General features: G+C 40.9%; 1 protein-coding gene across 1 annotated transcript in view; it reads left to right on the top strand.

The window, feature by feature from the left end:
• Positions 1-14,858, top strand: part of LOC137800557 (chemokine-like protein TAFA-2) — a 59,273-nt gene extending 44,415 nt beyond the window's left edge. The window contains exons 3-5 of the mRNA XM_068597799.1: positions 6,807-6,956; positions 10,640-10,764; positions 13,970-14,858. Coding sequence (XP_068453900.1) covers positions 6,807-6,956; positions 10,640-10,764; positions 13,970-13,981 — 287 coding nt within the window. The 3' untranslated portion in view covers positions 13,982-14,858. The remainder of the gene's footprint in view (positions 1-6,806; positions 6,957-10,639; positions 10,765-13,969) is intronic.
• Positions 14,859-17,132: the final 2,274 nt, after the last annotated feature.

Below are 17,132 nucleotides of genomic sequence, written 5' to 3'. Positions count from 1 at the left end.
AACATGAGGGCCTCATGCGCGAGCACAAACGCGCAGACATGCCGCCACAGGTTAATGCCAGAGTGGTAATGCTGTGTTAATACATCCGAGCATATTAACAATTTATACCCAATTCACCGCCTTAATATCTCGCCGGGAGCGCAGATTAGTATAACTCGTGTGCTGTGGGCTGGTGTAGCGATGGTGGGAACGCGGTCGCTGCTCTTTCATGACATGCCGTGTGTCACCAGGCCCGTCCTATTGCTTGAACTGAAATATTGTATGATGTAGGAGGGGGACTGTGGTGGTGGTGTGGGAGAGATAGTGCTGCATTAAAACTGCATGGAGATCTGTGACGGAGAACCAGAGGCGTGGTTTTGGGGGAGTCAGAGACAATCTGGCACAAGCTGGTGTCATATCAGTGAAGATGATAGTAGAGGGAAGGGTGGGTGGTGGTGGCGGAGCGTTTTACAGATGGAGTGGTTCGGCAGGCAGCTCGTCACGTCCTTAATGACACAATTGTCACTTGTTTAGGGTGAACAAGAGACAGGAGCAGTGACAGGGGAGGTAATTCAATTAGTTAGACCGGTATTTGAGGCGGATTTTGTTTTCTGTGCAAGCTGACAAATGTTTCTAAATGGGTTGGAGGATTTCTGGCATATTCTCTGACAGCGACGATCCTCTCAGTGTGGACGTCCACGGCATTTAGTTTCCCCTTGCGGAAACTAAATGCAATGAGCCAGTGTTTCTTTCTCTCCCTTTCACTCCCTATTTGTGTCACATTGTCACACGGTAAGGAAACAGTTTCCAATTGTGGTCAGTCACTCCTTCAGGGTCGCTGCGCTGAGGGAAGGTGTGTGATGACAGGCGGCGTGCTTCACTGTGCTGTGTGGAGCGGCTTCTACTTGCAGTATGCACTCACCTCCTCGAGCAGAGGCAGTGCTGTGGCTTGTTTTTGATTGACTTCAACACTTTTGACACACAAATGCTGGATATCACATTGTTCAGCTACTTCAGCTTTCCTTCACATTCACTAAATGAATAATTTTGGTCAATGAATGCAATTATCTTAAGTCTTTTTGTGGTCATTTACTTGCTTCTGTTGTACTATTTGCTTCCAGATTTCTCCTCTTTTAAGGATGCCCACCTAACCTTGACCAAACAGCTATTATTTTAACCATGATCAATGTTTTTATAATGCATCAAATTATAATGTGACAGGGACACTCGTAGTAAACACACAATAGAGAATTACTCAAATCTGTATCTTTTCAGCTCATTGTCTATCTGTCCAGCGGTAACTTTTTTATTTTGGTTTATTCTCAGCATTTTTTTTTTTAGCCACAGCCGGCAACTATTGTCAATAAAAAAGCTCTAGAAATCCCAAAGTACACAACCTGCAATCAGCACCAGAAACCCAAACCATGACGTTTTCCTAATCTAACCTAAATACTTGATTAAACCATAACTATTGCAGGACTTTTTCCTTTTTATTCCTATTATACATTTTTTCAATGCGTATTTATTAGTTTTTACAATTACATTATTTTATTACATCTGATATATTGGCATGAATTTAACAAGGATAATGTTGTCAAAGTGTCATGTAATAATGACACGTCTGAGAAGAGAAAGAAGATATACCTAACTAATAACTTGCTTTGATGGTTTCAAATGTTGGTCCTTTAAAACAGGTCTATAGGTAGAGAATAGATCATAGTTAGCCCATTTTTAAATCTGCAGTTTATTTTAATTTTGCCTAAATTATATTTCAAAGATTAAATAAAATAAATTCTACTTAAGTTAAAACCTTTTGTAAAACAAAGAAAAAAAGCTTCTAAAGGTGTAGACATATTGCACATACTTAGATGTACTGAACTTGGAATATGTGGAATATGTGTTGTGCTTGTGCTCAAGGGTTATAATAACAGAGACACGTTAGTGTGTGAAGCTTCTCTGGGGGTTGTCATTGATCAGCCTCGTCATCCAAACAACACACACACACACACTCACACACAATATGAGAGACACACCATATAGGATGGATAATTAGTTTATATCTAAAAATAATTTATATATATATAGAAGTGATATGGCAGTAGATGAGAAGAGAGGTGGGATGGACTTGTAGAAATGCAGAAAGCTTTTAGGGAGAATAGGAAACAGGGTTGAGGGAAAAAATAGTGGCTGAGTGTGTGTGCGTCCCTTTCTCTCAATGCTAATTTTCTTGGCAGGCTCTTAAACAGAATTTTAATTTACTCTGTGTTTACGATTCATAACGAACGGTGCCATCTCAGAGGCCAATGTAATCTAATTATTAACACAAATGCATGGACGTACATGCACTGATAAGCACACACACACACACACACACACACACAGACACACACACACACACGCGCACACACACATGCATGAGAATCATGAGAATCGTACATTGTAATCTAATTAATTTGGCAGTCTGAAGTGAATTTCCATTTCAAAATATGCTCTTTGTGAAAAGAACACGATGGGCCTTGGGGACATACTTAAATATTTATACATACTAAATATGTGATTAATATGGTGCACCATCTATATGCACCATGGATACATTTTGTCATTTGAAGCAATATTTTGACTTATTTAGGTTTTGCCACAAGTTCAGGTAATTCTTTTTGGCATATTGTATATTTTCACTCGCCCAACTGGCAAGCGTTTTTTTTTTTAAATATACATTCAGACAAAACAAATACCTAAACAATAAATGATAACTTAAATGGTTCCAAATCTTTGCTCTCAATTCAAAAATCTTTGCTCTAAAAAAAATAGCTCTCAAAAAAAAAAAAAAAAAAATACACTCTCCAAAAAAATATATGCTCTCTAAAAAAAAAAGCTCTAAAAAAAAAACCCTGTGCTCTCAATCCCAAAAATTGCAAGTTGAGTTTTGGACGTAGTGGGCGGAGCATGCGCTTCTGAATGAGACAGGAGTTTCTATTGGTGGGCTCGACTGGGCTCTTGGCTCACTCACACACTAACAGGAGGTTACGTCAACATCACTAACAGCGTTTTCATTCATAGTCAGGAAAGCTCCCCATAGAACACATGACCAACACATTTCTCCACATATTCCGACAGAGAGCGCCTATAACACTTACACATTCGCATCAGTCAGAATATATTTGGGATTTTCTTCCTTATTGCTTATCGATGCAACTGGCGGGAGAGAAAACACAACAATGAGAGGAGCAGGCTGCTAGCAGAGCTGTGAACCATATAGGCTTAGTACCAAGTCAGACTAGAAAGTGGTAGAGCAAAATCCATCAGCACATTCTCACCAAATATGTGGAACTGTTGACTAGTGACATAGTGGCTCCTTGCATACTGTCCAGTCTCTATATGGCTGCTTATGGGTATGAAGAGTAAAGCTCTAGTGGTGAGGCTCATTTGGCAGAGGAGGGTTACAGTAAAGGTGGATGGCGCAAGGTGTGTGTGTGTGTGTGTGTGTGCGTGTGTGTGTGTGTGTCCCTGGGAGAGGCACAGGCCCCCAGTGGTGGGAATGACATTTAAAAGAAGTGCCCCGCTGGGACCAGGAGAGCTATCTTGGTGCTTTGCGTGTGTCAGTAAAACCACACACACACACACACACACACACACACACACACACACACACACACACACACACACACACACACACACACACACACACACACACAGGGCAATCTGTCCATCTGTTAGTCTGACAGTAGCGCGTCATCTTTAGCAAATGGGGTTAACAGCCACTGCTGTGTTAAGAGAGACAGGGATAACAAGTCCCTGTGCCATGAAGAGAGATGGGAGGGAGCTTAGAGAGGGGGAGAGACATCGACACAGTGAAAAATAGACACTGCAAGAGAGGGCAAACACATAGAAAGTGTTAAAATTCTCTGATTAAGGGCTTGTGATTGAGTATAATGGTTTCCTACCCTGCTGAGTTTGCTGTGCAAGAGAGCTAAGAGCAAGAGAGAGCCAAAGAAAAAATTGTGTGCTGGAGTGGCTAAGAGAGATTGCGAAACGAGGGGTCATTTATGAAATCGCAGTAGGAGAAGATGAGGAGGAGAATAGAGGAGAGCAGAAATGGTTAGCTGAAGTGGAAGAGAGATTGCAAAGTAAGATAGACGCCATTTATGAAATAGAAAGAGAGTTGCAGTCGCACCAATTAAAAGGAACTGAATGGTTTTTAAGTGTAGTTTAGCATCAGTAGTCTCTGAGAGAGAGAGAGAGAGAGAGAGAGAGAGAGAGAGAGAGAGAGAGAGAGAGAGAGAGAGAGAGAGAGAGAGAGAGAGTTGTAATACCTCTGAGTGTTTACAACTAATTCACAAACAGAGGTATAAAAATATGTTTTTGTGTGTGTATTTTGTGTGCAAATGTCATGTGGTGAGTAATGCCTAATTTAGCGGAGTATTTATCAGAGTTTATTGGAGTCTGTGAGTCCCTGCCTGACTCACTATTTGGCAGATTGGTCATTATTAACATCTTAGCACAGCACAGCCTCATACTTCCTGTATTACAGAGCGTATTTAGAGATTACACTAAACACTGTACACACGTACACACGATTTTAGTGATCCATTTCCCTGTCACAAATACAACCAACATAAAGCCATTATATAAATCCTTCAGGGCCACGAGGCTAACCAACAAAAGCAGCAGTAACATGTGTAGTTTGGGTGTTTACTAGTTTGCAAGCAGCTATTTGGGGTTAAAAGTATAACTGTTAGCATGCTAGATTATGCCATTTCTCACTGAAAGTAGACATATTGGTTTAAGAGTGGCATAAAGGAAGCCAAAATATCATCAAAGCAAAAGCAATTATTTATTTTTTCTTTAATTATTTATAGTTAAAACTTGACAAGTCGGCGTTTAAGTAAAAGTCATGTAAAACCAAGATCTTGTGGGGATCATGAAAGTGTGACCTGGTGTGTTTGAATAGAAAAAAGGGCCACTACGATGAGGAAATACAGTTCACCGCGTGACCCGAGGCAGGAAGTTAGAGGAACGCTGCGGTCGTGGATATTTCCTGGATCCAAATGAAACTCTGCCTGATGGTTTATGATAAAGCAAAAGGTGAGGCACTCATCTCACTGTAGCGTTCATTCTCTGGGGCCCATTAATATTGACACCAAATTGTGTGGCAAATTGTGTGATGAGATATCCTTCCGTGGATCAAAGTATTTGACTGATAGACTGACAGATGGACAGATCAATCAGCCATCATCCCAAACCAGTGCGAGTAGATCAAAAAGAGAAATAAGAGGACATGAAAAAGCGATGAGAGGCAGACACACAGTGGGCGAGATATTATACTGTGCTTTTCACTGAGATGTTAATTGGACTGGGCTTTGCAGGATTGCTTCTTTGTCTTTTTCTCATTAACGGGGCAAATTAAGAACTTTTCAAATCTCTGTTAGCCTGTTACACACATTCATACTCTGTCTTTTAGTTTGGCTTGCCTCACTTTTAAATACTCTTTGAACAGAACAGCGTCATTGTTTTCTGCCGCGGTTTTCATTGCCACTCAGTGTGCACCCTTTGTTGTATTATGTGCAGACTCTTTTGTAATGGAAATAGAAGAAACTTCTAACGACTGTGTAAAAAAAATCAAAAAGCACACACCGGACTTTGACTTTTGCAACCCCACAACACATACAGTAGACAACAACACTACACAAATGCAAAGGCGAGCAGCTTTAGTTTACATGTTGTATACATGGCGGGTACATAACAGACGGCCGTACACACACACACACACACACACACACATACACACACACACACACACACACACACTGCTCTCGACAAGGTGTATTGTTTGTCCTTGACATTTTAATGTACTTGATGAAAGGCGAGTATGAAAGAGCCATGTGTTGACAAATCTTCAAAAATGATTTCTTTGTTCCTTCTCTCTCAGTTGACTCAAGGGACTTGTGTGCTCGGGTGGACTTGTTGTTAATTAAGCACACAGCTGTGTGATTGAAGTGTGTGTGTGTGTGTGTGTGTGTGTGTATAAATGTGCACACAAAGAGGTAGCTATAGAAGACGTGAAGGGGCTTCCTACATCTACGCTTCATTAGTATTAAAGCGAATTCTCTCTTGGAATTGCTTTACCGTACAATCAAATCACTGTTTTCGATACAACCATTGGTTGTTTTTTGCTCATTTAATTAGTGGGTAACCATTTGATTCCCTGTGTATTAAAGAAGGGCCACAAGAGACTTAACATGCATTTTCTATACAGATCCTCTTAGTAAAGGAGCAGCTGTGTCTTAGCAGCTACGCAGTAGGAAACTAACACTTCCAGATTGGCTATATTTGTGTGTCGATGTGCAAGTGTTTGGAAGCCAAATATGTATTTTTACATGGGTGCATTGTTCTATTTATATCAGCGCATAAATAAAGACTCCTAATTTGATAGTTCTGATTATGAACTGTGGTTTTTTCAGTATGACATCATGTTCATGTTGGCATTTTTTGTTTGGCAAAGGGATGGTTGTTTTGTCAGTCCTTTGGCCGTGTCGTACACATCTGTCCTGTCAAAGTACATTTACGTGTCATTATATCTAGAGGTTTAATTGTTACAACCCGTGTAGTTGCCTCGGTCCACACGTGTCACCACGACGTTTTGAAAAAATGGAGACCTGGGCAGCGATTTAATGGTCTGGAACCACGCTACTCTGATACCAAAATGTCTGTCCTTCCCTCTCTGTCTGCACACTTAATGTTTGAGACACGATCACTTGTTGGATTAAACACTAGTGTAAATGAGCCTTGTGTATTGAACACAATCTCTCTTTCTCTCTGAATTCCAGTGCATGTGAAGGCGGGGACGTGTGAGGTGATCGCCGCCCATCGCTGCTGCAACAAGAACAAGATCGAGGAGAGATCTCAGACTGTCAAATGTTCCTGCTTCCCCGGACAGGTCGCTGGCACCACCCGGGCCATGCCCTCCTGTGTTGATGGTATGTACTGCGTTTTGTGTGTACGTTTTTGCGCGCTTTCGCGGCACTCTTTTTCTCACTTGGACCAGATTAACAAGCTTTTTTGCCACCCGGCAAGCAGTTCTGTTGAAGTAAACTGCCACGTTAACTCCTCCTTGTTACTGAAGCCACGACAGGCTGTTTTGCAGGGACAGGGAGTGTTAATACAAAATTCAGGAGAATAACCTTTAACCAGGTAAACAAGTTAGCAGCATTTTAGAAGAAAACTCTGCAAATCTCACTCATGCAGGTGCATAGCACAGCTATGTTGACCTGATTTTATTTACTATCCTCAGCTGATACGCTCCCAACCTCCTCATGGACTTCATATTTTGGTATTACTTACCTCATGTACATGTATGTTTTTGTTAGGGAGTTGATGGATTAGCTTTCCCAGTCTTCTTTCTTGCCTGAATTCTTTAAAAGCTCCCTCAAAGAGCAGAGCCTTTTCCGCCAAATCAAATCTTACAACCATTTGATATAAATGGTCAATTCCGTTAGTGTCTCTGACTGGAAGACCCTTCATACTGTCTGGTCGTTTCTGACGCAATAATCCTCACAAATGTGGCACTCAAAAACATAGCTAAGTGCTATTTGACCCAGAGTTTCAGTATCTAATATGTCATTACGTCATACTGCATACATTTGTCCATTTTAAACATTTGTGTGTGCTACTTCCCTCTGAAACTTGATATGAAAATTGATATTGGACTGGCATAAACTTTGTTTTGACAGTGAATAGACGGATGTCAATATTCTCTTGGCAGTATTTCTGTGTATTGGTAGACAAAATACTCGTTGGCGGTGCCCTCTGAACAGAACTGCATGGAGCCAGATGGCCGCGACTGAAAAGTGAAACCAATGTCCTCCTCAAACTTGCATTATTTCAAATGGCCATCAGGGCGCGACTCCTCTTGTTGCAAAAACAAGTTTCACTGTATAATGTCAAAGAGAAAATGGCCGTACTTCTCAATTGATTTATTACCTCAGTAAACATTGTTTATGGTCTCAATCGCTAGTTTCAAGTACTCTTCAATACAGCATGATGTTCATTTATTAAATGATGGTCCCATTGAGAGTAAAATAGACCATAAAGCAGGGTGTGCTCTAAGACGTAGCTACCTTGGGATTGACAGGCTGCTATCTCGGGCTGGGAGTTGTCCGTGTGTTCGTCTTACAACCTTAACCCTTTCCCACTGTGCGTCACTTCATGAAAGTTCATTGTAACATTTTGGTTGCATAACAGCAGAACACAAGTACAGAGAAGAATGCGCATTAAGGAACTATCATTGTCTTATTCATCACACGGTTGTGCTTAGCTCCGCCCTCTTGGGTCACTTCAACAAGACAAGATGGTATACAAGATGGTCCGTGGAACAGAAACAGAATCTCACTCCCACTTTCCTGTCCAATGTTGTTGTTGAGGAATTAAAAAGATAACAGACGGTTACATTGCACACACAAACAATTCAGACATAATGTAACGCTTGCTCCAAATATTCCCCTGATACGCAGTGATGAGAAAACAAAAAGAAGTCTGAACTATTCTATCATGGTAAAGGAAATCTGGTGTTCACAACCAAATAACATCAATGACATAGAAATGTAATACAACACATTATAACAGAATGATTTCTTGACTGAAAGGCAGAAAAGGAAAAATGCTTTATGAGTAATTCAGATCTTTCCTGGTTTTATATTGAGCGCTTCAGTCAATGTTATGTGAACATAACCAGAATCCCAAGATGAATACTGCAAAACAAAATTAGAATCTCCAGGAAGTGTTATCTTTCTGGAGCTGCTTTGTTGACAGTGAATAAAAGGTTGATCCTGCAAAACCAAATGTGTATCTGTGCTTTTACACAAAATGACGCATTATATTTTACATACGGTACTGATCCCTTGTTCTGTTTGCAAAATGTGAAATGTAACTAAAACTGTCAGATAAATGTAATAAACAAATAGATTACAAGCAACTCAAAATTCTACTCACAGTGCAGCACATGCTAATGTGCTCATTTGTATTTCACCACTGCTTAGTGTTAATAGTATGAGGGAATAAAGTCTAAAAATAAAACTTGAATATATTGTAAGTGCTCACAACTCTATCCACTTAGAAAGGGTTTACAAACCATAAAACTCTTAAAGTGCCTGAGGATATGACATCCATATTGAGCTGACAGAAATTCTGACAGACCACATAATGATGATTTGATGAAAGTCGGCCTGAGCTTTGTATACTGGGACTTCTCTGCTCAAAGCGGTTATCTGCAATATCTCATTAAAGAAGTCCCCTGAATATTCCTCAGACGCTATACTTCTACGTCGGACTGTTCAAGAAAAGTATTTTATAGCGTATCTAATCTTCTGGGAATTATGCAACTGCGTACAGGCTGTTGTCTGCCTCAGTATTTAGTTTCTGAGAGTGACAATTACCGAAATCCTTACACGCAAAACTTGTCATTAGCTGGTAATTGACTCAACATGCAAAGAGTGGCAGATGAATAAAGGATAGTAATTTGTCCGTTTCTGATGAGGTTGTGTGTTCGCTAGTTGGCACTGAAAAGTGTGTTGCAAATACAATTGCATTATTATTGTTCTACTTTTTTCTTTGTGTTGATATTTAATCATCTTGTTGTGTCTCAGCCGTTCCCCTTTTGTCTTTCCTAAAAAAATATTGTTAATGTAATTTGACATATATAAATATACTCTGAACCCTAAAAGACTACAGCATATCCCAGCTGTCTCACAGATATCTTGCCTCCCGTTTTGTCTTTTTTTTTCTACATCAATTGAAAATGTAAATCATGAATAGAGCATGTGATTTAAATTGAAGCTGCTGCTCCACTTAAAAAGACAAAACATTTCAGATGAAAACAGAGATGCTATATTTCCCTCAAGTGTTCCACAACGTTTCCCTTTGTTTGAGTTTTGACTGACACTATTTTAATTACATGTTTTCATTGCAGCCAAGTTCTTCTGCAATGGTTTATTTAGTATTTTTCTTGCCAATATGTCAGAACATGCTGTTTTCAGCCTCTTGAATAGGGATATTTTTTGCTTGTCACTGTTTTATATTAAATTAAATTTGACATGCATTGATACTGAATGTGGATATCTTTATAATACTGACGCAAATAGCTGGATCGCTACTATCAGTGACAATATGACAACCGAGTGATTATTCTGATGAATTACAATTCCGTACATTTGTATTTATTTGTTATTTTTGTTTTACAGATTTAGAAAATGAATGTTTAAAACAAGCCTGACGTTGCCTTCGACATCTCCATGAATGATGCTCATCTCATCGACTCAGTGGGGCATGGGGCCTTTTCATTAAACACTGATAGCAGATCGGTGGATACCCAATGTCTCACTTTTAGTACCGGAGTTGAAAAAGTGGGATTGGCGCATCCTAATATTAAACTATAATCAATCATAGAAAATGATCTGTTGATTGCAACTCTACTACCAACTGTTTATCTTGACGCGCCCGACTCCTAATTCATGCAGCAGCCAGTGGATGGAAACACATTCATTCACATTTTGTTGAAATTCCCAAATACAAAGTCTTGAAACCCACTGAATGAAAAGCTCCACAAACATCGAGTACGATCTTCACCAAACTAAATATTTTCCTCCCTGTTCTCTCTTCCCCTCAGCCTCCATTGTAGCTCAGAAGTGGTGGTGTCAGATGCAGCCATGTATGGATGGTGAAGAGTGTAAGGCTCTCCCAGACCTCACAGGATGGAGCTGCAGCACAGGCAACAAAGTCAAGACCACAAAGGTTGGTGTTCACACAATCTCTGCCTCTATAATCCCTCCAATTCTCTCTCTGACACACAAAGACTCTTCTCATCTCTCTCCCACATACAGGCATGCACACACAAGTTCAGACGCACCGCCAAATGACCCACTTCCACCTGTTGTCGTGAATCTTGTCTCCATCCCCTGCTCTCTTCTTTTCTCCCCTCCACATCACTCCGTTTCCCACCCAATTTATCTCTCTTTACTTTCTCATCCTGCCCATCTTGGATCTAACATCACACGGTCTCTGAAGAAAAACAAGGCCAACAGGAACAAGGAAAATAGCACACGAGCACACAAACACACACACTCACACAGAATCTCACAATTCCCATCACTCCCACTTGCCCTGCTTCCTGGCGTCTGACTGGCATGCCATCTGATTTGATGCAAAGACAACTCACCAAGCGGATTCACTGGAGTGGTAATTGTCCTCGGATAGTTTTCCCACTCGCCAATAATACAGTGTGTGTGTTTTGAATGTGTGTGTTCTTACTTGTATTTCCTCTTTTTTTAAGTATAGGCCATTTGTCTGTGTCTTTATGCGTGTGTGTGTGTGTGTGTGTGTGTGTGTGTGTGTGTGTGTGTGTGTGTGTGCGCACCTGTTGGCTTCTCTTCAATGACTTGACCTGAGCAGACTCTTGGCTGCCTGTCATCGGAGGGAATTTGTGGGAACTCACCTCATGTCATCGTATGCTTCTGTTTCTAACCTCCATCCTTCTCTCTGCCTTCTCATCTTCCATTATTCATGGTGGGCGCAGACCTTTGTTTTCTGCCTAAATAATTGATTAAAGGCGTGGTCAGTGGCGGGAGAGTGCATCTCCTTGGGAGAAAGAGACGGATAAGTAAAGCAGAAGAGACGCGCAGGCTCCGCTCTCTTTCCAACCTTCTCTTTCTTGAAACCACTCGGACTCCTATACACCTCGTTGATTAAGAATTCCTTCCCTACTTTTTCATCGACTCCCCTCTCACCTAGCAAAGTGGATCTCACACCCTCAAGTTACTCTTTCCTTCTCAACAGCCCCGTCTCCCTCCACAATACTCCCCCCCGTGCTGGCCCAAGCTCACATTTGTGTGAGGCTCTTCATGAGTGTTACTGAACCTCCAACATTCACTTCTCACATCACAGTGAGATAAGGAGACACAGAGATGGAAATAGTAACTGACTGAGGGGTCTTGGAGTTTGCAACGGGCATAATTGAAGAAAAAGGCGCACACGGGTTGATGAGATATGGAGATGATGTAATTTTTGTGCCGTTCTGAAGTTGATTCATATATCTGATCTCATGCATTTATCAAAAGCAAAGTGCGCATTCATAATATCCTGAACGAGATCAAAGCAAACCAGATTCAGCCAAGCATCGCTTTATCATTGACTCTGTCGTAGTTTGAAAGAGCACAAATATTTGCTGTCTCTTGCATTCAGGTCTTTGATCAATGATTTGTGTGAGTGTGTGACGTGTGTGTGTGTGTGTGTACATACACTATCTGAGAGTTTTAGCTGATGCGTTTGCCTGATGATGAAAAGAGTGATTTTTTTCTCCTCTGGTTTGGAATGTTGAGGTCAAGATGCGCAGGCATCCAGATCAATAGCATCGAACGCTCTCTTATAGTCCCATTAAGACCGGCTCGTAAATTGAAATTGACGATGGAGTGAGAGAGAATAAGGATGAGAGAGAGAGAGAATGAGGATGAGAGAGAGCAGCAAAAAGGAAAAAAAGAAGCAGCGGGAGATAGATGAGAAAAGAAAAAAATAACACATGGAGGCAGAGGTGAAAGGAAGATAAAAGAATATTGGAACTGGTCAGCTGACAAGGAGCTTATGCTTGTGTGTCTGGGTACACAGAGCAGGCAAGAACACAAATGAGGGGTTGGCACTCTCCATCCTTTCCTCCATCCATTCCTGGCTTAGAGCAGAGGCAAGGAGGGGAGGAGGAGGGCAGAGGGAGGAGAGAGGGAGGGGATGGAAGACTCGATCAATGGCAAATAATATCATATGGATGAGCAGACAGACAAGGCCGGGCTGCCAAGCCACCGAGCTGTCATACACCGCAAGGCATGTGTGTGTGTGTGTGTGTGTGTGTGTGTGTCCCCACGCACGCCTTTTGACCATCTGAGCAGCCACTTGTGTGGACAGTTAAAACTCGTGAAGTAAGCAAAAGAAACCGTGGCACTCGTAGGCCAGGAAAGACCGACAGATGTGACTCTTGAGCACGGCGTGCGTATTTTCCAAGTTGAGATCTGACTACGTAAGCGTTCTAACTGGGCACAGAAACTGCCACCTACAGGCATATTTAAACAGGCAAAGGGACGAAGCCCTAAAGCGACTTAGAAACACCTTAAAGCATGGAAGCCACAGAGAGGTGCGTGTGTATAGTGAACTGGCGTGACAACAAACGCCGGCAGTCTCTTTGATCAGGCACAGGAGTAGATTCCTGAAGGCAATGGGATCGGGCCTGGAGCCATTGAGGCAGATACAGTAGAACAGTTTCAGCTCTACCAGCTGGAGATAACGCTCCTCTGAGCTCTCTCAGCGATGGCTGGCCTTCACACTTTGTTAGCTGGCACCGGGTCGGACAAAAGACTGAGTCCCTCAACAGAAATTACAGGAGGAGTAGCATGTGTTGGAGCTAAGAAGGGAAGCCACTGGGAAACACAATAAGCAAGAAACGCATGCAGAAAAAAAAAAAAGTATAAACTTGGGGAGAATGGTCTATTCATTACATGCTCGAGCACTAGCAGTTGCACATCAATTTGTATCTGTTGGTTGTTGGCCGCTGGAAAATGTCTTCTAATAGCTGAAAATAAAACAAAAGCATGTCCGTGAGCAAAGAAAATTGAACGATTGATAGACGAGATAAAGAGAGCATGTGATTAGAGCAGCCGTCTCAACAAACAGACAAAATGACATGGCAGTGGGCCAGGCGCTGAGAGTGAGACTTTGTGGACCATAATTCAAGCTGTGTCTAGTTTAGTCTCCAGCCAGAGGAGAAAGGACAATGTGCTTGCCACGATGTGGGTGCTCCACCAACATACATCACGTTCCATTATTTCTAAATAGCCGGCCGTGCAGCATTTCATCGCATCAAGTTCGACCAAAATTGGTCTTTCCATTTCAGGCTTCATCCTAACTTATTTTTTTCGGACTATTTTGAGTGACCCACTTTCTTTTCTCCCTGTTTCAGGTGACTCGATAGTCCTGAACGTCTCAAGGAGAGCAGCAATGGCGTTGGAGATCCTTAAATAGCACAACGGACCTATCAGTGGGGAGGAAACACACTCAGAGAGACTTCTATGACAAACCAGTAATTGTTTCATTTTTTCTGAGGATATCCAAGATGTGGAGGCTGAAGAGACGAGACTCTAACACCGTCTTCCATCAACTTCGACACAATTGAGTGTCCTCGGTCCTCTACTGCACAGGACCGCATCACCCACAATCCTTTACTGCTTCTATGAACAACAACTTCAACCAAGTGAACTATCACCTAAACTGCAGTTGATTAAATGACGAAAAACACTTTCTTTACAACAATCTGTATTCTAAATCTCTCTTCTATGGCTTAGTTGTGTTCCATACGCATACTGGGATTAAAAGGGATCTGGACTTTAGACGGCTATCCTGCTTTACAAACGCCACTACATAACATGGGGGATGGATCCAGAAAGTCGGGATGACACCTTTCAATTTAACTGTGCCACATATGACACACCTGATACTGTCAAAATGTTTCTCAGATCTGAAAGTAAACTTTTTCTTTTTTTTTTCAGATCTCACCTCCATCAGAATATTTTACCTTGAATAGTTTGTGGTTTACCACATGCCATTTTTTAAAATGGGGAGACAGTTTGTCAGTCTTCTTTTTTCTTTTCTTTTTTGACAAATACAAAATCCTTTCAGGGTGAGGTTAGACTAATACCAAGTAGATGTTATGAAATATTGAAACATGTAAACGTGTAAAAAATGGTCCATTGAATCAACGGGGCTAAAATTAAAGTGACGCTCTAATGGTTTTAATATCTGTGTTTTTAAACGCCTGTTAACCGCTATTGAGTACATGTGTCAGTATTATATGAAATGAATAAAAACTTTCAAAAGAAAATGTAAATATTTGCATTTTGTTTCAGCCCTGAAAACTAATGTTTGTGAAGATTCAACTCACCGTTGGATGCTTGGAGCTATAAGCATCTTGATGACGTCAATCTGAGTTGATTTCCCAGAAACCTCGAGGCATCAGAGAACTCAAGATCATGAATAACGGCTGGTGTTATTGTGTTGCCTACAAGAAATGCCATCAATAACTGGTAATTGCTTTCCTGTAATTATTTTTATTAAATTGTATTATCTTTAGTTCCTGCTTCAAACAAACAGCGCTGAACCCTGTCAGCTGTTCTGTAACAGATGGAAAAAGCTGTAAATATTGAACGCTGCTCTTCCTTGGCCATTTACTGACCTCTCCGTGGTCGACATCGAAGGGAACACTACAGGAAAAACCTGTTCACTTAGCTGAGGTTCTCATCATAGAAATGTCATTCTGGTGAATAAGGAAAAGCGTTCGCTGCACATTTCAGGCAGTCCTTAAAAAAACAGACATTTCATGAAGCTTAAATAACAGGTAAGTTTAGTTCAACATTGGCTGTGAATTGACAATGATGCCATTTCCAACTAGGAGTGTCTCGATTCTCCAAATCCACAATTTGATTTTCAATACAAACATTTCCAGACAGCTGTGCCTTTTGTTAGACTATTGAGTCGTGATTCATAAAGATCAGATCATTGCTTTTATGCTCTTACATCTGTCATTTACATTATTGTATTCTTCTTTCAAAATATGGTCGTGGTCAAGCGTGACAAAACTGCAATGGGGGGAGAATGTATAACATTAAGGCCATATGTAGGGATTGTATTTAAACGCTAATATTAATAACCTATTTGACCTGTCAAATGGAAACTAAACTGTTCAGCACAAAAACAAAAACAGACATGAGGAAAAAAGGTACTTTACAACAACTTGTAGTTTTTTTTGTTAACGACAAGTGTGTTGTTTACATATTACACAGGAAGGCAACATGTTGACACACCGGTGACAGCAGGAAAGGCTTTTCCAGTTTTGTTGTTTTGCCATCATCTCCTACACTGTGTTAACTTTGAAGTTAGTTTTTTTCAGACACGCACCAAAACATAATGTGTAACCTGCTTTTTGATTGTGAAGACCAAAACCTTGTTATGACGATTACTTTGTCAGATGGCATGCAGCAGGTAACAGTGTGCGTTGTATTTCCTTCAGACAAACAATTCATGATTAAAAACAATTAATAGGTAAAACATCTACATGAGGCAGATGATGTTTCTAGCTGTAAAAAAAAAAAAAGAGAACGAGAGGGAGGAGAGAGACAAATGAGTTCTGAAACTTTGTCACATTACATCAAATATATATGGTTCCTTGTCAGAACACATTTCCTCACATCAACTTCAACTGGACCAGGTTGAAGTCACGGACAAAAGTATAATGATCAACAGCAAATGATCACAGTAAACATACTAGAGCCTATTATTAGTATTTTTCCATTTCCCACTACTATCTCTGCAGATCATTGTCAAGTCAACCCAGCAGAGACGAGCACTGTCATTGAGTATTGCAGATATGCGGTTGAAGTTGGTTTGGATATAAAATCATTCAGAAACAGTATAGTTTATAAAACTATAAGCATAACAGCAGGATAAATGCTACGGTAAACATGCAACAGCCAGTGATAGATGTTGATGCCGAGTGGCCGGATGCCACGGTTGTTACGTTGATGGAGATGAAACAAGAGGGTTCAGGCTAAGAAAGTTTCAAACATAATGTTAGGTTGTAAGCGGTGGGCATCTATCTCTTTTCTCTATGACACACATACATTATCTGTGTTGCGTTGCATTAAAGTTGCCGTTCTCTAAAACGCTTTTCTGATTTGGCTAATCTCCCAGTGGATCCTTCACTGAGCCTCAGTCATTCTACGCGTGTTTCATGGCCTGGGCTCTTTCTGAGACTCAACGCGTCGTTAGTGCATGTCATTAAAAGATTACAGAGAATAAACCCTCATACTGATTCTCACATACACGCACAAGAGGAGTAAAACAGAAACTGAGCACGGAACAGACTGCTATAATTACAGAGAGAAAAATGTATAAGGGTTTTGACATCAGAATATTATAGCCTCAATCTTTTTTTAATTCTTGTTAACGTATCGCGAGGTGTTTCTCAAGGTGTGCGTGAATCCAATCACGAGTCAACCATGTGAGGCTCTTTGAAACTTTATACCAACCCACTTCAACTGAAAATATCCAACCCTGGTGCTGAAACGAGG

The sequence above is a fragment of the Clinocottus analis genome, unplaced genomic scaffold (genome assembly GCF_023055335.1).
Source record: "Clinocottus analis isolate CAN_PGR_092001 unplaced genomic scaffold, fCliAna1.0.p SCAF_4, whole genome shotgun sequence".
Lineage (NCBI taxonomy): Eukaryota > Metazoa > Chordata > Actinopteri > Perciformes > Cottidae > Clinocottus > Clinocottus analis.
Note: the sequence above shows the minus strand (reverse complement) of the source record. Positions and strands in the feature narration are given on the sequence as shown.